Genomic DNA, 22,504 nt, shown 5'->3' on the forward strand with positions numbered 1-22,504 from the left:
GGGTGGCCTCCTCCACCATCAGGCCCACCGCCCTGGCTGGACTGGCCTGGCCTGCAGTGCTTCGTCCCACTCCCTGACAACGGACAGGGGCCACCACCAGGGCGGGGCAGCTGTCAAACTGCCATCCCAGGGCTTGCAGCTGGAGGCCATGGGGCTCACGCCCACCCCATCAGCCTCTGAAACCGGAGCTCAGAGCAGGCAAGCAGAGCAGCCAGTGTTCCCCCGGGGGCTGCGGAAACCCAGTCAGGATGCTACAGATGGCCCTGGGGAGGCTGGTCCGGCCCCCCCCGCCCCAGCGCTGCCTGCCCCCAGGTTCAGGCCGCCTCACCCCGGCCTGGGCAGCCCCGCCCTGGCCTGGGAAACCCGCCCGCCCGCCCTGGCCGGGGCAGCCCCAGGTGCCTTGACTCACTTCCTGCCACCCAGCCTAACTGCCCTTTTCCTGGATGTCATCCCAGAGGCCCTGTGTCCTTACCACTCCCTGCATCCTTCCGTGACAGCCTCAGTACTAGGTGACAGTCCCCAGGCTGTGGCAGCGGCCCCAGCCCAAAGGAGTGGGGCAGAAATGGTAAGGGGACAGGAAACAGTGAAAGGAGAGGGTGCCAGGGAGGGGAGGGCAGGGCCTCTGGGGTTCACCTCCCCGACCCCAGAGCCCAGACCCCCCTTTGTAAGCAAAGGCTGAGCCCCAATTCAGGCCCCACCCACTTCTGGCTACCCAGACCCCTGCTCCTCTCCCTACCCCACTGGGACCCCACAGGCGAGCCCCCTGGCCCCTGCCCTGCCCTGCGCCGGGGGAGGAAGGCAGTGGCCCCAGACCCCACCAGCCGAAGGCTCTGGACGCAGCCGGCACAGTGCGCAGACTCGGGTGGTTGTGACCCAGCTTTATTCTCGTGCTCCTCGTGTCCCGGCCAAGGCTCAGAGGTAGGTCCAGGCCACAGTCTCCAGGGAATGGTCCTTGGCTCCGGGCCTGGGCCGGAGAGAGGGCTCTCTCGTCCACTCCTGCCTGCCTCTGCCGCCCGGGTCGTCCTCCAGAAACCGCCTCCTCGGCAAGGGCCTCAGGGCAGAGCCGGAGCCCCGGCCAGCAGTGGCTCGTGGGGCACCCCCGTCCCCGCTGCTCGCCGGCCCGTGCCAGCTCCATCTCAGGGCCCCGGCGCCAGCCGTGGAGGACCCAGGGTCCTGGGCCTCCCTGTGCCAGGACTTGCCCCGGAGGCCCTGGCTCCCCACGTTCTTGGGCTGCCTGGGGCCCCTACTGGGACTCCAGTGGCGAGGGGACCGCGCTTCCAGGCTCCCCGGCCACTCCGTGTCACTGGCTGAGGGAAGGGGCGAGAGGTTTTTTCTCCGGCTCCGGTACCTCGAGGCCTGGAGGGAAAGGCTCAGGTCAGGCCCACTCCCCTGGCGGGGGGGGTGCTCCCAGCAGTGGACTTGACCCGCGGGGCCCTACGTCTCCCGCCCACCCTCCACCCCTCTAACCTTCTCTCAGCTCTCCCTGTCTCATCCCAGGGCACGGGCCGCCTGGCCAGGCATCCAACATGCCAGGCCTCCGCTCCCTCCGCCTGCAGTGCCGTTCGCCGGACGTGTCAGCACTGCAAACTCTCCTCCCCTCCCGGTCTCCACTCCAACTTTACCTCCCCAGAGCACCCTGATTAAAACTGCACCCCACCCAGCCAGCGCTTCTGACCCCCTCACCCTGCTGTCCTCCTTGCCCAGCACATCACCAGCTCCCACATCCCAGGGCTCAGCTGCCCGAGGCAGACTGAGCAGGTGAGACGTGGCCGGCCCGGGCCGCGAGGGCTGGGGTACGAAACACCACTGCACTGGAAAGGCTCCGTAGGAGAAAATAGCCTAGACTACCTTGTGACCGGCTCTTTTACACAAGCGGCGTGTTGAAATGGTAATGATTCAGGCTTATGGCGTTAAGTAAAATATGCTATTAAAATTAATGGTACCTGTCTCTTTTTACCTGGCTCTGATGAGGCCACTAAAAATGTTCACGTTATCCATGTAGCTCACACCTTCTTTCCCTGGGACTGTCACAGGTAATTACTGTTCTGTGCGCATGGTTCCCTGTCTGCCTTCCACACCAGAACGTCCCCCGCTGCCCCCGCTGTCCCCCTGCCGGCGCGTCGCCCGGCCCGCAGTGAAGGCTCACCGTCAGACCAGTGAGCGGCCGGAGGAGCGCGGCCAGAGCCGCGCGTGGGGCGGACACCCCACTCACCCTCTCCGCCGGCGTCTGCTTCGTGTTCCGCCAGGGTCTCGACAGAGCCGTCCCATCCCACTCCAGGGCCTGAGGGGGCACAAGGCAGCTGCTGAGCCACAGGGGCCAGGACAGAGGCAGGCAGGCTTGTGGGGAGACTCCGGGCACCACCCCTTCCCCCAAGGAGTCGGTGGGTGGCTCCACGGGGAGCTGGGGGCTCATGAGCGGGGCCCCCGTCCCTCACCCTTGCCAGAGGAGCCGAGCGGCCCCAGGGGGCGCCGTCGGAATCGTTGCCGGGGGGTGTCCCCGGGGCTAAAAGACTCAGAGCTTCGCCCCACCGGGAACCGGGAGCTGAGCTTCCGCCGCTGCGCGCCTGCCAGAGTCTCATCCCGCAGGCAGAGGGAGCTCTGGGCCCGGCGCATGGGTGCCGGTGAAGGGGACCCTGCAGGGGGCACAGGCAAGGGGGCATCAGAGCGGTGCGGGGGTGGGGGGTTTGGGGGGATGACGGGGCAGCGTGGGGGGCGGCGGGGTAAAGCTGCACAGGGGCAGGGCGGGGAGGCCGCAGGGGAGGGGCGGGGCCTGGGTGAACGCGGGGCGGGGCCTGGGTGAACGCGGGAGGGGGCCGGAGGCAGGACCCTGTGCTGACGCTGACACTAACTCACTCGGTGGCCTTGGGCGAGGCGCTGCCCCTCCCCGGGCCTCGGCTTCCTCGTCTGCTGACTGGAATGAATGACCTCTCACTAAAGCCCCCTGCCACTCCGAGGTCCCAGGCACCACTGTGGACGGGCAGGACGGGGTGGGTGGCGGCGCAGGCTGGAGGGAGGTGCCCGATGGCAGGGACGCAGCAGGGACACAGAGCAAAGCACTACGGGACCCGTCTGGGGTCAGCAGGGAAGGCCGTTGGGGAACATGTATGAGACACGCAGGAAGGAGGGGACCAGAGGCATTGGCGGGAGCCAGGGTGGGGGATAAAGGACATGGGGTAGGGACCAGCGCAGTCCCCTGCCCCAGACCCACCTGTCCCATCTGCCTCCCTGCCCTCGAAGAGCTCCGGCTCGGGGGGGCCCCCCAGGCTCTCGGTGCTGCCAGCCCCATCGACCCATGGGCGTGGCCCCCCATGGAGGCCCCCCTCCCGCCGGGGCCGCATCAGCCTCTTCACCTTGTCTGCCAGCCAGCTGCCCTTCCTGGGGGCAAGAGGGCACAAGAGGGGGTGAGGCCACAGAGGAAGAGGCCAAGAGGGTCGTGTTGGGGATGTGACGGCCAGGCAAACCCTCACTGGGCCCGGGCCTGAGCTGGGCCGGGGTCAGAGGGCAGGCAGGGTCGAGGTCGGAAGGACCCCGGCCTAGGGGGCGAAGGGGCCACTCACTTGGTCCGGGGCAGGGGCCCAGGCTCCAGCACGCGGTACTGGTCCATGATCTTCTCCACCAGCTTCTGCTTCTCTCGGCGCAGGGCATTGAGCTGGTCCCTGGGGGCATGGGGGAGGGGCGCAGGGGGCGGGAGTGAGCACGAAGCATGAGGCCCCGTGAGGCCCGGGCAGAAGCAAGGCTCGGGGTCCAGCAGGTACGGCCCTGCCAGGTGTGAGCACCCTGACACACTCCTGCGTGGGGTGACAAAGTGCCCCAGACCCCCAGGGTGTCTCCCGGCATCTCCCCCTGAGCAACCATAGGGCTCTGCAGGATCGGCTCCAGGTCCCCGCAGCCCGCTGCCCACCCCCAACCTGCTCACAGGTACTCGCGCTGCTCTCGGTGCAGGTGGTCCCGGCTCTCCAGGCTGCGCTCCAGGAGCTCCCGGTTCTCGCGGCTCAGGGCCTGCACCTCAGCCAGCAGCTGCCGGTTCTCCTCCTCCTGGGCGCTCCGCAGCTCTGTCAACAGCTGTTGGGGACAGGCGGCGGACCGGGTGGAAGTTCCAGGGGCTGAGGCTGGCTCCTCTCCACGCCGGCTCATGCCCGCCCTCCAGCACCCTCCGACCCCTACCTGCGGCCACTGCCCGCCCCTCCCCACACCTCGCACTGTGTGGTCAGCCGGCAGGCACTCAGGTCCAGCTGCTGGTTGGACTCCCGCAGCCGCTGGCTCTGCATCTCCAGCTGCGCCCGCTCCAGCTCCAGCCGCGCCAGCCGGCTCCGCAGCTCCCCGCGTTCACCCTGCAGCTCGCCCCGCTCCCGGGACACCTCTGCCAGCAGCTTCTGAGCCCTGTGGAGGCAGAAAGAGCTGCTCTCAGAGGGGACTTGCCCCCCCTCCCCCCGGGCTCCTCCTGAGGCCCAGAGGTGTGCTCGAGAGAGGCAAAGCAGGACCCCACAGGGACAGGGACTGAGTCACCGCCAACCCACTTCACAGAGGGAAGCACTGAGACCTGGCCCGAGAGGCTGGTACCTGTCGTGCTCGCTCTGGAGCCTCCGCAGCTCCTCCTCGAGGCCCCGCTGCCGATGCCCGTCCTGCATCAGGCGTTCGCGCTCTGCCAGCAGGGCCAACTCCTGCGCCTCCACGTTGGCCCTCTGGGCCTGCAGCTGCTCGTGCCTGCAATGGACAGGGGCTGAGAGGGCTGCGGGGACCCGGGGGCAGGGCGAGCAGGCAGCCGGACTGTCTTGAGCTGGGGGCCCGCCATCTCCTACGCATAGCCCCAGGCACAGCCACAGGGCAGCATGTTGCGCCAGGTGCTCACACAGGTGCCCAGAAAGGGCACAGCCATGGGGCTCCAGGTGGTGGCGTTTCCCCTCAGGGAGAGGGGGTGTTTGAGGGGGACGCACCTGCCCTGCAGCTCTCGGTGGGCGAGCTCCAGCGCCCGCATGTTGGCCTTGAGGTCTCGGTGCCGGGCCAGCAGCCCCTCCAGCTCGGCCTCCTGCCGCCGCTGCAGCTGGGCCAGGGACTCGTGGTCCCGCAGCAGGGACTGCTGCTGCCTGCGGGTCTCCTCCTGGGACTGCCGCGCCACCCGCACCTCCTCCTCCAGCACCCCCAGCTTCCTGTGCAGCTCCTGGCCCTGCACCTCCAGCACAGACTTCTCGGCCTAGGCCAGAGGAGGGAGCGTGCACCGCAGGCCAGAAAGACAGCAGGGCAGGGGAGGACAAGGAGAGAAAGCTGCAGAGGCGGCCCCGGGCTGGGGTGGGGGCAGCAGGGAGACGGAGGCAGAGGCTAACGGGCAAGCAGTGGGGAGAGGTGTCACGGCTGGTGCCAGGCCGTGGAGAGGGGTGCGGGAGGCACAAGGCAGGGATGGGACAGACGGGGCTGGGGTGGTGGGCAGAGCACTCGGAACTAATGGAACTGATGGCTGGCTGTGAAGAAGAGGGCTGGAGACCGGACTACACGGGCACAGGCACGGGGGCTGGAGGCAGGTAGACGGGGAAGTGGAGGTGGGCAGGGGTAGGAGGGAGGGATGCAGAACAAGGTGGCTGGGGTCAGGGCACAGACACGTGACTAGGGAACAGGGAGAGACAGCTGGCTGGGAGCTGAGGCAGGGAAAAGGGCCAGGACACAGCACAAAAGGGGCAGGGGGCAGTGGGCAGTGGGCGGGCATGGGATGGGGAATGGGCACCCAGCCGCCACCCACCTGCAGGCGACTGCTGTACTCCTGTGCCCGCTGGCTCTGCAGCAGCAGCTCCTGGGCCCGCCCCTGCAGGCTTCCCAGCTGCCCCTCCAGCAGCTGCAGCTGCCCCTGCAGAGCTGCCTTCTCGGCCACCAGCGTCGCATTCTGCTCAGCGGAGAGGGGAGTTAGCAGTGGCCAGGCCCCAGCCCTCCCAGCCCCCACGCCCACCACGGTCCGCCACTCACACTGCGCTCGACCTCGACGAGCCGCCCGCTCTGGGCCTCCACGACCCTCGGCTCCGAGTGTTCCTCAGGCCCCTGGCCCGCCGCCGCCGGTCCCTGGCGCAGCTGCAAGGAGAGGCCCTGAGAGGTCACGCAGGGGACTGGCAGTGCTTGGGGAGGGCACAGGGGCCTTGCAGAGGGGCGGCCCCTTGCGCCACAGCCCTGCACTCAGGCGTTCCGCCGCTCCCTCACTCCCTGCCCTGCCCCGCCCACCTTGCCCGCGGTTCTGCAGCACAGGCCTTGCCCCCCTGCTTCTCCTGCTCGTGCTGCTCTTCCGCTGGTCCCGGGTTCCAATGTCGCTTTCTCCAGAAAGCCTCCCCTGACCCACCCCACACACGCCAGCAAGGCAGCCTGCCGGGTGCCCCCGGCCCCAGACACCATGCGAGGGTCTCCTGTTCTGCCTGGTCTCCTGCCTCTGTCCCAGGTGGGCTGTGCGCTCCCTGAGCACAATGGCCTGGTGTCATCTCCACCACACCACAGCGTGGAGCCCACATGCCACAGGGACGTCAGAAACGACAACCGACTTATGACGGTGACAGTCATTGATCTCACTAGAAGGTGGGGGGTGGGGCGAGCAAGAAACACACAGTAGCCACCTCAGAGCACAGCCACCAGGTTCTGTTCGTTTGGGGAATGGGGAAACGAGGCCCCCAGAAGACCACCGGGCCTTGCGGAGCCAGCTTGACTCCCAGCGCAGTGCTCCTTCCAACGGGCCCCAGAACAGGGCACACGGCGAGCAGCTCCTGGCCAGGAGTCAAGTGCCAAGGCCGGGGGGGGGCCCTGGAGGTCAGGAGCCCAGGCAGCCTTGCTCTTCCGCGTGCAGGAGGGAGGGAGGGGCAGGACAAGGCCCGCGGCACCCGGGGCTGAAGCCTCGCCTGCAACAGCTCTTCTTCCAGCTGCAGGGCCCTCTTCTTGAGCTCCATCAGCGCCTCTTCCTTGCTGGTGGCCACCGCCTGCAGCTCCGTTTTCAGTCGCTGCTCCAGGCCCTCGTACCTGGCGGGAGAAGCCCGGGCATCTACCTCGCCTCGAGCCCGCGCCTGGCCCTCTCTGCCTCCCGGACAACAACGTCCCCACCTCTGGTGCTGCAGTTCCTGTTCCCGCAGAAATTCCTGGCGCTCCAGCGTCGCCTGCTCCAGCTCATGCTGCAGGCGCTCCAAGCGGGCCCCCAGCTCCTGGCCCCGCTCCACAGCCTTCTCCAGATCCTGAGGGCAGACAGCGCAGGCTCAGGGCCAGAAGGACAGACCGCCGCCTTTACCCAGGGAGGCGACAGACACAGAGGCCTGCGAGTCAGGAGACCCGGCTTTCTGTCCTTGCTGTGTCCCCCTAGACAGACATCTTTAACCCTCTGGGCCTCTACTGCCTGATCTATAAAACGGGAGCAAAGCCTGGTCGCCCTGCCGAGTGGGCGTGAAAGAACTGAGCGTTGTAAGCCTGGCCGGGTGGGAGGGAGGCTCCTGGCATTCGCTGGGCATCTTCACCTCTCTGAGCCTATGGTTTCTGGCGCGCCCGGGGACAGCTCGGCGCGTCCTACGTGTTGCGGCCACACTAGCCATGTGAAGGGAAGGGGCTCAGCGGGGGCAGGTCTGCAGAGCGCCCTCAGCCACCGGGGATGGCCAGAAAAGACAGGAACTTGGTGAACACCAGGTCTAACCACGGTGGGGGCTGGGCGGGGGAGGACAAGAGATGCTGGGGCCGGCGGGCCTCTGACAGTTGGGCCACACCATTGCAGAGCGGGGCAGGAGGCCCACTTTGAGCTGCGGGCCCCAGAGGGAGGTAGACCAAACCACTCTAGGGGGTGGGGGCCCTGGCAGGATAAAGCCACAGGAAAGGGCCCGCTCTGGTCAAGCAGCCTGCCGAACCCTGCCTCTGGGAGCCAGGTCTACAGCCTGTGCTCTGACCTTCCTGGCTTAGCAACACCCCCCCACACCCCCCAACCTCAGGCCTCCCCCCAGGATCAGTGGACTTCCAGGCACCCTTGCCCAGTGCCTCACTGAAAAACTACAAGTCCCATGATGCCCTGCTGCTGGCAGCCAGGGGCTGAAGTTCAGAATCGCAGTCCAATGAAGGAGACCTGGACCTCAGCCCAGACTCCCGCCCAGCCCTCCTCCAGGCCCAGGCCACAGCCTCCGGTACCCCCTCCACTGCACCTTCTGCCTGCCACCCAGCCCAGGAGGCCCATGTGGACAGCCGCCTGGGCCCCCTGCTTCCCGGACCTCCCTCCTGCTGGTCACCTCCTGTGGTGCCACCGCCAGTTATCACCAGGAAGTGCCCTGACCAGGAAACACCACCAAATTCCCCACCTAATCCGCAGCCTCCTCCACCCTCTCAGTCCTCAGAGCTGGCTCTTCCAGCCGGCCCGCCCCGCCCTCACCTTCACGGCCCACCTGCCGGGGCTCCCTCTCCACGGCTGCCCCGAGCTCCCTACGTTCATTATCTTACAGCATCCCGTGAGGCAGGTCGCTTCCAGCCCAGTTTCACAGCTGAGTAAACTGAGACTCAGAGAGGTTAAGTAACTTGCCCCAAGCCACACAGCGGAGAACGAGGGGATTCGGGCTCTAACCCAGGTCTGCCTGGCAGCGTCTCCGTCACATCCTACAGAGCGGACCCCAGAGACAGCCCCTCAGCTTTGCCCTCTGACCCATACCCCCGACTTCTTACCCTCCCCAGGCCTGTCCTGCACCCTGCCTGACCCCCGGTCAGCCCGACCGCGTGCTCCCCGCCCCGCTCCGCTGGAAGGAGTCCCAGAGACAATTCTCCCTTCTGGACCTCAGTGTCCTCGTCGGTACAACAGGGATGAAGCTAGAAACTGTCGGTGGAAGTTCAGTTCCTGTCTGAGGCACAACCTGCCCACAGCATTGGAGCCCAAGGACCCGAGCCCCCTCCCCATCGCCTCGCTGTCTCCTCGGAGTCCCCTGAGGGGCCTTTCAGCACAGGGCCCTGTCCGCTCTGCCCCAGTGGCTCCCGCTGCCCCCATGAGAAAAGCCACAACTCCCTCTTCGCTTAGAAGGACGATGAGGCCCCGCCCAGCAGGAGCCCCGCTAAAGGAATTCTCACCTCCCTCCACTCCCCCCCTCGCACTCCACCCCGACACACTCTGCCTGCACCTCCTTGCTCACTGCCATTCTCCCCCCTCCTCCAGGAAGCCTTCCCTGACGTGTCCCAGCTCCCTGCACAGGTGCGTCTCCACCCCAGATGGGGAGCACTGCCGCAAGTACGGGCATGCTGGCTGCCTGGTACGGGGCCTGGCGCCAAGGAGACACCGGAGGAGCACGCATGCCCGAGTGAATGAACAAAGGGGGTCCCGGGCTTTCTCTCTCTTCCGTCGTCTGTCCCATTCCAGCCAGCCCCACCTGCCACCTGGACCACAGGCATAGCCTCCTAAGGGCCCCAGGCCTGCACGCCGAGGTGACCCTCCTCAAACCCAGACTCCCACGGGGTCAGCCACACCCTTGGGCGGCTCTCCCTGCCTGGGGACGGAGCTCAAACACCTGAAAAGCCGGCCCAGCACACCCCTCCGGCCCCCATCTGCCCACTCCTCCTGGGCCCTGAAAATCCTTCAAGCCTTCCGGTCCCTGCAGTGGTCGTTCCCTTGGGGGGAATTGGCCTTCCCTATCTAATGAAATCTTGACCGTTCCTCAGAACCACCCCCCCACCCCAGCCTCCTTGCCCCAACGCTGGCATCAGCTCCCTCTCCCACAGGCTCCCACAGTGCTTTGCTCAGTTCCTAACTGTCTGACCAGCACGCACTGGGCTCTCCCACCGCCACCTCCTCTGGTCTTTCACAAGACCCGCCAGGGCAGCTGTGAAGAGTACCTCCCTTGTACAGAAGGAGGCGCTGGGGTGCCCGGTGAGCGGCTGCTGCGGTCAGAGGGGCACTCTGGCTCCCCGCCACACTCTCATCCCCCGCCCAAAGCCACCCCACCAGCGGTTCGGACATGCGCCCCTTTCCCAGGTCAGGAATGCCTTGGGAAGGCAGGAATGGATTTCACCTTTTCAGCTCCAGTCCCAACTCGATGCTGGGCACTCAGCGGCTGCGGATAAAATGAATAACCCCAAACTCCAGCCGCTGGCCTGGCACCCCATTTCCTGACGCCAGATGAACGAACGTGAGCCCCCACATACCTCTTGGAGGGCCTGCCTCTCCCGGTGCTCCCTCTCGGCCTCCTCTAGGTGCTGGCGGCTCTCACCCTCCAGCGCCTGCAGCCGCTCCTCGGCGGCCTCAGCCCGGGCCCGCAGCCGGGGCGCCTCGCGCTCCCACTGCCTCCGCTCCCGGCCCGCGGCCGCCAGCGCCTCCGCCAGCGCCTCCCGCTCCCGCGACGCCGCCTCCAGCTCCCGTCCGGCCGCCTCCACGGCCTCCCGCAGCCGGGTCTGCTCCTGGGCCTGGGCCTCGGCCTCCCGGTGGGCCTCGGCCTCTGCCCTCCGAGCCTGTGCCAGCTCCTCGGAGAGGCGAGCTGCCTCCGCGCCTCGGGCCTCCAGCCTCCGAGCCTGGACCTCCAGCTCAGCCCGAAGGGCCTCAGCCTCTCTCCTCAGCCGAGCCACCTCCTCCCTGAGGGCCTCCTGCTCTGGGCCACCACGGGTCAGGGTCTCTCCTGCGGTTGGACTCTCCAAGGCCTGGGCATCAGGAGGCCTTTCCGGCTTCTGGGCTGAGTCCCGGGTCATCCCCTCCAGCCTCTGGTCCTGCTCTCTGGCCTCTGTTTGCCCCTCGGGCAAGTCCGGCCGCTGGCCTGAGGGCTCCGGCTCCTCCAGCTGCACAGGGAGGCGGGGCTCTGTGGGTCCAGGCTCGCTCTCGGGCACCTCCTGTCTCAGCCCCTGGGCCTCCGGCACGGACTCCCCGGTCCCTCTTTCCAACAACTGCTGGGCCTGGATCTTGCTCCCTGGACCTTGCAGGGGGGCCGCGGAGGCAGAGGTCTGGCGAGGGGCTCCGCAGTCAGACCTCTCCAGGGCCTCCTGTGTCTCCCCAGCAGGACCTGACTCCTGGTCCTGAGTCACTCCTGAGGTCTGGGGGGCCGGGGCAGCCGTCTGGAGGGGCCTCTCCGTTGCTTGAGTGTCCGGATCAGATGTCTGGGGACACTCCGCTGACCCCTTGGGGGCCGAGTCTGATGCCGGGGAAGCCGAGTCCGAAGTCTGGGGGTCTTCATCGCCCCCCTGGCCAACCAGACCCTGGGGGCCATGGTCTGAGGCCAGGCAAGCCTGGCAAGCCACCGCCAGCTCTGGAACCGTGGAGGCTTCCCTCTGGCTCTGCTCCTCCAGCAGGGGGTGCTGAGGGCACATGAGAGGGATGGTCCAGCCCAGCAGAGGCCACCAGGAAGGCCCTACTGGGACGGTCAGGGAAGGGCCCTCACTCACCTGGCCACCTGGCTGCCCCTGTAACACCTGCAGCAGGGCGCGAAGCTCCTGATTCTCTCGCTCCAGGGTCCGCAGCCGGCCAGCCTCTGCCTCCTTCACTTCATCGTGTATCGAGGGGGCCGCTCCTGGCAGGGGTGCTGGGGCACATGAGATGAGGTCAGGACCCCTCCCCATGCTTAGTCCTGCCATACCGCCTGGCTCCTCCCCTACACCCCTACACCCCTAGAGACCTGGGGGAAGGGACGAAGTCAGGAGCCATCCCTCCCACAGCTGCAGGAAAACACAGGCAGCCCCCCCAGCACCCCCAGCACCTCCACTGGGGCACCACTCACTCTCCCCAGGAGAGCCTGGGGGCGGCTCCAGGCTCCGCTGAAGTTCCAGCTCCAGCTCCACATTCTCCTCTGCCAGCTGGTCCACCTGATGCCGCAGAGAGGCCAGCTCCTGGTGGGGCGGGGCAGGGAGAGCAGGGTCAGACAAGCCTTCCCTACCAAGACCAGTGTGTGGGCTAGAGGGTCACTAGAGAACACTGGGAGTAGGGGGTCACAGGGATCACCAGGGGACCCCGGGGCACCGCTGGGGTCCCTCTGGTAAGCTCACCCCATGAGCCTCGCCCAACCGGGTCCGCAGAAGCAGGTTCTCCCGCTGGGTCTCGTGCAGCCGAGCACATCGCTCCTGGGCGGCCTCCAGCTGCTCCTCCAGCAGGGCCTTCGCCGCCTCCAGAGTCCCAGAGAGCGCCCGCTCCTCCTGCGGGGAAAGGGGCGTAGAGAGCCAGTGGTCTGGCCCCCAGCACTCCAGGGCCGCAGGTCCTGCCTCCTCACCCCCACCAGACCCCACACCTCCCCCCTCCGTCGGCCCGGTCCTCTGCAGGCTCTTTCCACGCACCACTCGCCTAGCACCTGGCCCCGCCCTTCTCCCATGTAGGCCCCGCCTACTCTCCTATGTGGGCCCCGCCTACTCTCCTATGTGGGCCCACCCCTTCTCCCCAGAAACTGCCTTCCAAGGTCGCAGCCTTCTAGGCCCTACTTATTAGGCCCCACTGCTAAGGACTCTATCCGATACCATCTCCCCTGCACTGGGCCCTGCCCTCCTCCCTAGGACCCACCCTTGCCTACAACCCCTACCTTCCCCCACTCCATCTGCCCCATCCTCCAGAGGGCCTTTCCGCAGACACCACCTCACCCATTTCTCCTAGCCATGCCTGTTTCCTCGGCAAGGCCTGACTCTTCTCCAGGACCACATTTGCTCCTCCTCCTCTTGGTCCACCCGTCTCTCCTTAGCCCCCGCCCCCGCCCCTCCGCAAGCCCCACCCTCCCTCAGCACTGCCTCCGGACTCACCTCCAACTGGCCCTTGCAGGCTTCGGCCAGCTGCAGCCGCTCGCGGCAGCGTCGCAGCTCGTCCTGCAGCCGGGGCAGGCGGCCCGCCCGCTCCCGCAGCGCTTCTACCTCCTCGCGGTACAGCTCGGCTCTCTTGGCCTGTCCCGACAGCGTCTGCGCCTAGGCCGGATGGTGCGGAGCTGGGACTGGCCAGCCGTGGCCACAGGGATTGGGGACCGCAAGGAGTCGGGGTAGGGGTAGGCAATGGGATGCAGGAAGTGCGGGGAGAAGGTTGGGAAACATGGCGATGGCGGGGAGCATCGGAGCGCACCTCCTGGCGGAGCCTTCGAATGTCCGCCTCTAAGCCCTGCACCTCCTCCTGGGAGTCCAGCAGCAGCTCGGCCTTCTCCTCCCTGGAGGAGAGAAACCCTGGAGGGCGCTGGACCAGCAAGCCCCAGCCCCTCCCAGGCCTGATCCCTGAAAAGTGAGGCCAGGCCCCCCCCATCCAGGCCTCATCTGCCCCTCTCCCCCATGTCCCCAGCCTAGCCTGCCGCACTCACAGCTCCTGGCGCAGGCGCCGCAGCTGGGCCTTGGTGTTGGCCAGCTGCAGAGCCAGGTGGTTTGAGGGGCCCTGCAGAGGGGTCCCAGCAGGAGCCTCAGGCAGCAAGGGCGTTGGCTGTCGCTCCAGCAGCAGTTCGGCCAGACGCTGTGGGAGATCAGGGGTCAGAGGTCAGATTAACCCATCTTATGCCCCCCAAAGCTGCCCCCAACCACCACATGTGAGTCTGGAGCCGGCAGCCCTGCTGGCCCAAGACCCCCAAACCCACCCCCACACCTGGGCCTCAACCCCCATCTCCCCCACACACCTGGGTCTCCGTGGCCCTCCCATCCCTCCACTTGGCCCTCAAAGCCCCTGCTGCCCCCTACCTGGGCCCCCACATCACGCTCCCGTGCCAGTCTCAACAGTGTCCCCATCAGGTTCCGGGACAGCATCTCCAGCTCTGGAGATGCCAGCTCTCCGGGCTCAGGCCCAGCCAACGCCAGCACCACGCCCGCCCCAGGTTGGGTCACCTGGGTGGGCAGGGAGAGCAGATCAGCCTCAGAAGTCAGGGGCAGGGTGTCCCCAGGTGGCGCCGGTCCAAAGCCGTACCTCCTGGATGGCAGCAGCCAGCTCACTCTGGACCTCCAGGCTGAGGCCCTGGATGTGCCGGATGAAGAGCTCCCGATGCTCACACTGCAGGGGAACCGGTGGGAGAGGCTGACGCAGGCGTCCCCCGCCACCACCACGGCCGGAGCTGGATGCTGCCCTCCCCTCCTCCGCTCACCTGCACTGACGCCCCCAGCAGCAGCCGAAGGATGCCTTCCAGCTCCTCCACTGCCTCCTCTGCAGGGCCCAAGCCACAGGGGTTAACAGGTGTGGGGGTAGGAGGGGGCTAGACTCAGGGAGGGATGGTGGGAGAGAGGGTACCTACCTGAGAAGGGGTCAAACCCCAGTGTCTGGAGGTCTGGGGGTGGCGACAGGATCAGCAGCTGCAGCTCCTCCTGGGGGCGTAGGGGGCGGGAGATCATGCGATGGTGGGCCCTCCTGAGGGGGCTCCCTGGCTCAGCCTCCCCTCCCGAACCCTCACCTGGTAGAAGTCCCTCAGCCGTCCCCACAGGTGGCTCAGGTTCCGCACCCGCCGAGCTGGGGGGTCGTCGGGGCCCCTGATCATCCGAGGGGCCCCTCGGGAACTAGGGGCGCTGTGGACCCAGGGGGTGTGATCGGTTGGATGGGGCAATCAAGGACCCGCCTCCCCTCAGCCAGGCTCTGCCCTCGGCCCTCAGGCTCTGTCCACCAGCCGTCCCAGCCCCCTCCCCTCAGACCCCTAAGCTGGCCCCTTACATGATGCCCAGCACCCGGAGGAGCAGGGCCCCATCGCTGAGATGCAAGAACCTCTTCTCCGGACACAGGGGCCCCTCTCCTTCCTCCTCCTCTTCCCCCTCTGGTTCTTCCGCCTCTCCCACCAGCCCAGCCAGTCCCAGCGCCTGGGGGAAGCAGAGACAGGTCAGCCGGCCCAGATGGGAGCCCCCCCATTCATAGAGTAAATCCTCAGCCCCTTTGACCTGCCCCCTGAGCCCACACAGCCCCCTCCTCACCAAAAGCCTGAATGTCTCTGCTCTCCCGCCCCCGGGGTCTGGACCCCTTTTCCTGCCTGCCCTACAGCTGCCCGGACTTCAGCCCCACACGTACGCACCCCCCCCCCCAGACCGCAGCTCTGCCCACCGCGACGCCAGCCGCTCCCTGGGCTCACTTCCCTCCCCAGCGCTCTTCCACCTGCCGCCTCACCCAGGTGGCCAGGCTCCCACTCAGGAAGTCTCCGAGCCCGGGCCCCTTGGCCCCATCCATGACAGGTCAGGGTGTTGGTCCCGCAGTGGCGGCTATACCTGCCCCGAGAGGAAGAGGAAGTCCCCGAGGGGGGGGGCGGGGGGGATCCCAGGCCTAGCCACAGACGCCGTGCACCGCTTCCTCCTTCCGGGTGCAGGCCGGCCCGTGCGCCCCCAGAGTCCTGCCTCTGCCCCCACTTCGCCACGCCGCATCGACCCAGCATCTCTGGCGGGCACTGAGACGAAGAGGGGAAGGTGGGACTCCCCTGGGAGGAAGGCCTGCAACTCTTGAGGCCTGAGGGACAATGTCAGGTGAGCTCTCTGCCCCTCCGGGCTTCTGTTTCCCAACTTGAACCCCGAGAGACGGTGACCCTCGGCCCTGCACCTTCCAGGGCCTCCGAGAAGGCTTCCGGCATCAAAGGGTGAGTCTGGGCGCCCGCACCGGCATCTTCTCATTTGCTGGCTTCCCAGCCCCTGGATGTGTCTCCAAATTACCCAGACTGTGGCCCTACCTGTGAAGCCTGGCTGGGGTGCCAGCTCCCCCAGCACGCCCCCTTGGGGCCCCCACCCCCATATTCTGTGCACACTGGACTGAGAGACAGGACGTCTAGACCGAGGACAAATGACCTCACGAGCCTCAGTTTCCCATTTGTGAAAGAAGTGGGGGGGGACTTTGGTCTCGGAGGGGAGCAGTTCAATGCAGACACCAGTAGCGTTTGCCTCTTAAACAGACAGACCAGGGCCGCCCCGTCCCCCACTGCTCGTCACGGGGACTCATCTGTTCACTCACCGACTCCGTGCAGGACACAGGGCTGGGGACTGGGACACAATAACAAGCCGCACGGTCCCCGCCCCACCGGGATGGACAGTACACTGTGGAGACAGCTACGCCAGAATCACACACACACACACTCCAAGTGTAACGTTGCAGAGATACTAGGTGTGTGGATGGGGGAGGGATTGGACTTCCGGAAAGGCATCGGGAGGGGGCTCAACAATGGAGCTTAAAAAAAATAAAAACAATAAATAAATAAACACACATAATTTTTTAAAGACAATGGAGCTGAGAGCAGGGATGCCTGAGTCAACTGGACGGAGTGGGGAGGGCGGAAGGACGTTCCCGGCGGCAGGAACACAGGGCGCACGGCTGGAAGTGCAGCCAGCGTCAAGTTCAGAACTCCTTCATGCCTCCTCGATCCCAAGACTCTTGAGTTCCCGCACTCACGTCTCCAAGGTCGGGTTCCGGGGCAGAGTTGCTGTCTGGCGTGTCGGCAACGCTTCTGAGGCAGAAGTCAATGGCAAAGCTGGTTCAAGAGCAGACACAGATGGCTGCGGGCGATCATACACTTGTCTCACAGAGCACTCTTTTTTTTTTCAAAATTTTATTTATTTCTTTTTAGAGAGAAGGGAAAGAAGGGAGAAAGAGAAGGAAAGAAACATCGACGTGTGAGAGATACACTGATCATTTGCCTCTCGCACGCCCCCAGCCAAGGAGGACCTGGCCTGCAACTCAGGCATGTGCCCCGACCGGGAATCGAACTGCCAACCTCTCAGTCCGCAGGCCAGCGCACAGTCCGCTGAACCACACCAGCCGGGGCTCCAGCACTCTTGACGACTCACGGGAGGACATGGCTGTGAAACACACAGACATCACGCCTCGGTCAGACTTTAAACGTGAAGGAGTTTTCTGAAGACCGTCAACAACGTATTTTGCTTCCGTTTTATGTGAGGGTCAGAATTACAGAGGGGTATGATGAGAATGCACGTGTAAATCAAAGAGCGCTCCCCCGGGGGGTGTAAAATAAAGCTTCCAGTGGTCGCAGAGCCTGGGGACGTAGTTAACTGCAGCGTCCCTTTTCTCCTTAATGGCATCTTTTACAATTGATGACGTCTTCGATTTGACCAAAGGTGGAGTCATGAGAACAGTTGTGGCCCACGGAGGCTCGCCACGAGCCTGTTGTGGTTACAAGCACTTTGCACTTAGGAACTCACTTGCTCTGGCCACGTTTGTGACATGAGGACTCTGGGTGAGCTCCATTCACAGAGGAGGAAATAGCAGCTCAGAGAGGCTGATGCCTCGAAGCTCAGAGTCACACTTACTGCTGGTCCACTTTATCATAGACCAGTCCCGAGACGCACATGCGATGAGGATAATCCTCTGAGAGAATTGTTACGAGCCCTGGCTGGTGTGGCTCAGCGGATTGAGCGAGGGCCTGCGAACCAAAAAGTTGCCAGTTTGATTCCCAGTCAGGGCACACGCCTGGGTTGTGGGCCGGGTCCCCAGAAGGGAGCAGGTGCAAGAGGCAATCACACATTAATGCTTCCCTCCCTCTCTTTCTCCTTCCCTTCCCCTCTCTCTAAAAAGAAATAAATACAATCTTTTTTTTTAAGAATTGTTATAAGGATTCCATGAGCTGGTGCCTGGCTCACGCATTTATTAAACAAACCCAGCAGTGTTTATTATATTTTATTTAATTTTTATTTATTTATTTTTAGAGAGAGGGGGAGGGAGGAAGAAAGGGAAAGAAACATTGATATGCAAGACAGACATCAATTGGTTGCCTCTCGTGAGCCCCCAACTGGGGACCTGGCTCAAAACCCAGGTATGTGCCCTGACTGGGAATCGAACTGGTGACCCTTTGGTTTGCAGGCCAGCACTCAATCCACTGAGCCACACCAGCCAAGGCTTTAATTTTTTTTTTTTTTTTTAATTGACTTCTAGAGAGAAAGAGGGAGGGAGAGAGGGAGAAACGTGGATTCCTTGCTCCACCCACTCAGGCACCCATTGGTTGACTCCTAAACATGCCCAGTTGGGGATGGAACCCATAACCCTGGCTCTTCAGGACAAAGTGCCAACCCTTCACGCTACTTGGCCAGGGCTGTCTTTACTACGAATAACGTCAAGGGTCCATCCCGATTTGACCCCCATGAATTTTACTTCTGCTTGCACCACCGGAGGATTCCAGCCCAGAAAGTCCGCTGTGGCACCGGCTGGGGTGAGCCAGTGTGGTGAGCCAGCCCTCCTGGGGGCCCCCCATCACAGCCCTGAGCCGCGCCCTCCCACCTGGTCCTCGGAGGCAGAGGCCGTGTCGCGATTGCTCTCACATCCTCCCCTGCAGACATGCCTGGGTGCACCTCGGTCTGGTCCTCTGCCCTGGCTCAGCTGACTCAGGCAGAGGGAGGCTGGGGCAGGGGGTGGGGCGGGGCTGGAGTGCAGGTGGAGGAGGGTCTCCCCCACCCCCGACACAGAGAGCCTGGGATTACCTGCTGAGGAAGGTCCATCAGAGGCTGGCCAGGGTCCCTGCCCTTTGGATACATTTTTCCTTTGAAGAAGTTTTCAGATACGTGAGCAAAAGTGTCAAAAGAGTGTATAAGGGTAGAGGGAGAAAAATCAAGTCTTCCCCTCATTACTCCCACCCCCCAGGCCCCGACCCCCCTCGTAGCACTTTCTGTGTCCTGAGATGCGGGACCCATGTCCCATGTCCATGTGTAACGGGCGGCGGGCCCACACCCACCGCTGGACACCACCTCCTCGCTCCGCAGCACGCTCTGCAGCTCGCTCTGCAGCCTGCCTCCTGTCTGCACAGGATCGCTGGCCCTGGCCTTTTAGTGGCTGCGTGGCATCCTCTCACATTGCTGGCCCATCACCATTGAAACTGTCTCTTGTTGACAAGAGATGTATGTGCATCTTTTGCTATTACTATGGTGCCGTGGTAACTGCCCTTCCCAAATAGCTCTTTCTGGCCGTTTTGAAGGGAGCTCCGTGCCCACTGCTGATGGCCGGGGGACCCAAGAGGTGGGTGAGAAGCGGAGAAGGATGGCGGACAAGTGCACGACACAGCCAGCTGCCACTGTCTCCCAGCAGTATCCTCCCTTGGGGGCTCGACTCTATCTTCCAGTTCCCTTCTGGTTTTGAGTTCTCTGGAGAACCCTGGCCCGACCCCAAGGCCAAAGCCAGAGGACTCTAGGGACAAGGGGAGGCCAGGGGAGATAGTGGCCATGTCCAGCCAGAGCCCTGGACCAAACAGGGCTGAGTCAGAGGGTGGCTTTTTCTCCCCATCTCCCCCTGCCAACAGCCTGGGGGCCCAGTTCCCGAACTGGACGTTCAGGGCCCCAGGCTGAATAAGTAAAAACGAAAACAGCCTCCAGGGCCTTCTGGGCTCCTGTGCCTCTGGTGTTGAGTCTGAGAGACTCCCTCCTCCCCGCCCACGTGTCTGAGACAGGATGGGTTTTCCCACCCGCCACTTGGGGGTGCAAACAGTGGAGCCAGAGCTGGACAGGAGCAGAAGTGCCTGGCAGAGTGACGTCAGGGAGCTGCCCGGGGAAAGCCAACACCACGCAGGGCGGGGCCCAGGGCCAGGTGCCCAGTGCCAGGCCAGATGCCCGCGGACTCAGGGAGCAGCCTGCAAGGCCTGGGCTCTAGAGACTGAAAAGACCCCAGCCCCCACTACCCGACACTCAGCCAGCTGTCCCTTTCTGCACTTCCCAGGGCACCCCCCCATTTCTGGGGGACAGCAGCCCTGCCTCACCTGGGCCTCTTACCAAAGCTGGGACGCCGGTACAAGCGGCCCTCCCCAAGCAGCCCCACCCAGTCCCCGAGGAGTCGTTCGAAAGTTATCAGCTGGCTCGTGACCCTTCCCTCCTTCAACCATCCGGTGGCTTCTCGCTGGACTTTGAATCAAGTCCCAGCCTCTCACCATGACCTTCAGCATCAGCTTCAGAGGAATCGCCACAAAAGTTCACATATGGAAAAAAAAAATGTTCACATATGGACAGTCCTCACGCCCGGTGCAGAAAAGTCGCCAGAGACGTTCAAACTGCAAACCACGGGGGTCTCCCGCAGTCACCGCCAGCTGCCACCGCATGCAAAGGCGCTCCAGGCCAGACACCCAGGGATCTTCTCCACTGGCTGCCTTCAGAACTCAGACACGAGGACTGTAGTTAATTATTGTTTAACCATAATTATTAACTGTCGCCCTGGCTGGTGTGGCTGCAAACAGACAGATTGCCAGTTCCACTCCCGGTCAGCGCGAGGGCCTGAGTTTCGGGCCAGGTCCCCGTTTGGGGGTGCGAGAGAGGCAGCTGATCCATGTTTCTCTCCCTTTCTTCCTCCCTCCCTTCCCCTCTCTCTGAAAATAAATAAATAAAATATTTAAAATTAGAAAATTAGCCCTAGCTGGTATAGCTCAGTGGATTGAGTGTGGGCTGCAAACCACCAAAGTGTCGCAGGTTCAATTCCCAGCCAGGGCACATGCCAGGGTTGCAGGCCACGGCCCCCAGCAACTGCACATTCATGTTTCTCTCTCTCTCTCTCTCTCTTTCTCCCTCCCTTCCCTCTCTAAAAAAATAAATAAATAAAAATAAAAAAATCTTTAAAAAAAAGAAAAGAAAATTATTGTCTTTCTTTGGTTTGCATAGACATGTCTCTTACTAAATGCCCGATTGCTTGTAGCGTAGGCCTCACTTGGGGAGCCATCTTCACCGTCGCCACCGGAAATGAGAGACCACTGTTTACCGAACTGATCCGCTCTCAAGACTGAGACTGGTTTCGAAGACCTGCGTATGAGAATAACGTCTTCACCGGGCCTTTCCGAAAGCTTCAGCCCCAAACCCGGCACCAGCACTGAGCTGGTGGTGAGACCCACACACAGCAAGCATACCTCGGGGCCCTGTCTCCCCTCCAAGGAATAGGGCAGACCCAAGGAAGGCACTGCCACCGGCATCAAGGGCCTTTAAGAGGTTTGGTTTGATCTAGGATGCTTTCTGAGAGAAAAACCTCGATCAAAAGGAAGAAATGAGAAAGAGAGTGAAGAAACAAAATGGAGTCACGATCGTCAAGCTGCTAAATTACCAAAGTCAAGTAGGTCGGGGTAAGAGGAAACCATTCTTTCTGTTCTTGCTGAAACTAGCCTGGGAACTTAGGCTTGAGGTTTCCAGTCCCGTGCCAATGCCTGAATGTACATCGAACCCGCAGGCAGCCCTCCGGTCACCCCCTGAAGAACTAAGGCCAGAATGTTCGCCACCCAGACCCCCTGACGCCCAGTGTCCAGACCCCCGTCAGCCAGAGGATCACCCTCTTGGACCCGTCCAGAGACTGGGAATGCGGGACTGAGTCTTCTCAAGAGCGTGCTTTTTGCTAGAACCCGCAGCTTCTCTTTCTTCTCCGAACACTCTGGGTATCACCTCGTCGTGCTTCCCGTTTGCAAAGCCTAAGACCCTTGAACAATCTTGACTCTTTACGCCTGGCCCAGGCCTCCAGACTCTGTGAGTTCCCTCAGTGCAGCCTCATTCCTCTCTGCCTTGTCCCTGGTTCCCCTCACCCGCTCCCCACCGCAGCGGACGCCCGGGAGGGCGAGGACCTGGTGGGGGGCGGGGTGGGGGGGGTCTGCGGCAGCGGTCCAGGCCTGAGCACTGTGCCGAGCCACGGACACCGTGGGAGTGCCAACATCCGCTGACCTCTCACCCCAGCCCGCTCTGCTCCACACACGTACTAATCCCTTTGTCCCCTCCAAGGCCAAGAAACACAGGTGCTGGTATTATCGCCCCCCTTTTATGAGGGAGAAACTGCCACACAGAGAGGTGACATCATCTCACTTGCGGCCACCCAGCCAGAAAGAGGTGGGACCAAGATACAGGAGGCGGCCAAAGTACTGGTTTTGAACAAATGAACTCCAGTTTCAGAGACAAGGAAAGTGAAGTTGAAAGGGGCCCCGGGGGGTACAGCCAGGTCCTCGGACCCCGGGAGCTGCGTCATCTCCGCTCCTGCCGCCCGTCTGGGTCTGGAGGGAGAGGACGAGGCTGGGGCCAGCACCAGGTTGCCAGAAAGGGGGGACCCAGCACCCAGCCTCCCTCATAACTAAAGACAGCTCCAAGGTACCGATAAGTATCCACTCAACTAGCAAAAATAGCTCCAGGCCCTGGCCGGGTAGGTCAATGGGTTAGAGTGTCGTCCCCATACGCCAAGGTTGTGGGTTCGATCCCTGGTCAAGACACATACAAGAAGCAACCAGTGAATGGGTGAATTAGTGGAACAACAAATCTCTCTCCCGCTCTCTCAAATCCTCTCAAATCAATAAATAACATTTTTATTTTTTTACATTTACTTCTTTTTTTTAAGATTTTATTTATTTTCAGAGAGGGAAGGGGGGAGATAGAGAGAGAGAGAGACATCAATGTGCAGTTGCTAGGGTCCGTGGCCTGCAACCCAGGCATGTACCCTGACTGGGAATCGAACCTGCGACACTTTGGTTCGCAGCCTGCGCTCAATCCACTGAACTACTCCAGCCAGGACTATTTACTTATTTTTTATTGCTACTCTACTACAGTTGTACCGATTTTCCCCCATTGCTCTCCCCTGCCCCCCCTCCACCCGCCAATAAATAAACATTTTTAAATACACAAAGCCCAGGAGGTGACAGGCCGGCAGACTGTGGGGGGAGATACCCCCCGCACATTGCCACATTGCTGACGGCCCTCAGAACTGCCTCGGGGT

General features: G+C 63.3%; 1 protein-coding gene and 2 long non-coding RNA genes across 7 annotated transcripts; 2 read left to right on the forward strand and 1 right to left on the reverse strand.

The window, feature by feature from the left end:
* Positions 1 to 488: 488 nt before the first annotated feature.
* On the forward strand, positions 489 to 1,919 carry LOC123829535. The gene is made up of 3 exons (XR_006787613.1): positions 489 to 565; positions 755 to 918; positions 1,498 to 1,919. It is a non-coding gene; the product is annotated as an uncharacterized LOC123829535 (long non-coding RNA).
* CCDC88B (coiled-coil domain containing 88B) lies at positions 1,165 to 15,099 on the reverse strand. Of its 3 annotated transcripts, none has more exons than XM_045855356.1 (27): positions 14,975 to 15,099; positions 14,531 to 14,673; positions 14,277 to 14,388; positions 14,121 to 14,190; positions 13,974 to 14,032; positions 13,799 to 13,882; positions 13,576 to 13,719; positions 13,209 to 13,354; positions 12,980 to 13,061; positions 12,670 to 12,828; positions 11,932 to 12,078; positions 11,667 to 11,775; positions 11,335 to 11,471; positions 10,111 to 11,247; positions 7,063 to 7,190; positions 6,864 to 6,981; positions 5,953 to 6,054; positions 5,732 to 5,872; positions 4,935 to 5,191; positions 4,561 to 4,704; positions 4,194 to 4,380; positions 3,917 to 4,062; positions 3,558 to 3,656; positions 3,209 to 3,375; positions 2,436 to 2,633; positions 2,213 to 2,281; positions 1,165 to 1,356 (listed from the first exon to the last, which is right to left on the reverse strand). In XM_045855356.1, exons 1-27 carry the CDS (start codon positions 15,032 to 15,034, stop codon positions 1,301 to 1,303), a joined length of 4,401 nt encoding a protein of 1,466 aa, XP_045711312.1. In that variant the 5' UTR covers positions 15,035 to 15,099; the 3' UTR covers positions 1,165 to 1,300. The 3 variants fall into 3 exon arrangements, with proteins under 3 accessions (XP_045711312.1, XP_045711311.1, XP_045711314.1); XM_045855355.1 differs by having other exon boundaries at positions 2,147 to 2,281; XM_045855358.1 differs by lacking the exons at positions 1,165 to 1,356; positions 2,213 to 2,281; positions 2,436 to 2,633; positions 3,209 to 3,375; positions 3,558 to 3,656 and having other exon boundaries at positions 3,926 to 4,062; positions 4,165 to 4,380.
* LOC123829534 lies at positions 12,709 to 16,836 on the forward strand. Of its 3 annotated transcripts, none has more exons than XR_006787610.1 (4): positions 12,709 to 12,840; positions 13,889 to 14,062; positions 15,171 to 15,324; positions 16,413 to 16,836. It is a non-coding gene; the product is annotated as an uncharacterized LOC123829534 (long non-coding RNA). The 3 variants fall into 3 exon arrangements; XR_006787611.1 differs by having other exon boundaries at positions 12,786 to 12,899; XR_006787612.1 differs by having other exon boundaries at positions 12,791 to 12,899; positions 13,838 to 14,062.
* Positions 16,837 to 22,504: the final 5,668 nt, after the last annotated feature.

This window comes from Phyllostomus hastatus, unplaced genomic scaffold, assembly GCF_019186645.2.
Source record: "Phyllostomus hastatus isolate PE091 unplaced genomic scaffold, TTU_PhHast_1.1 phas_scaffold_11, whole genome shotgun sequence".
Lineage (NCBI taxonomy): Eukaryota > Metazoa > Chordata > Mammalia > Chiroptera > Phyllostomidae > Phyllostomus > Phyllostomus hastatus.

Bases quoted from the DNA above. Each gene is read 5' to 3' on its own strand.
- CCDC88B (XM_045855355.1), bottom strand. From the start codon at position 15,034: ATGGATGGGGCCAAGGGGCCCGGGCTCGGAGACTTCCTGAGTGGGAGC. The intron at 5,192-5,731 runs GTGGGTGGCGGC...CCTCTGGCCTAG, and splicing joins AGTACAGCAGTCGCCTGCAG to GCCGAGAAGTCTGTGCTGGA. The intron at 3,657-3,916 runs GTGAGCAGGTTG...CCATGCCCCCAG, and splicing joins CGAGAGCAGCGCGAGTACCT to GGACCAGCTCAATGCCCTGC.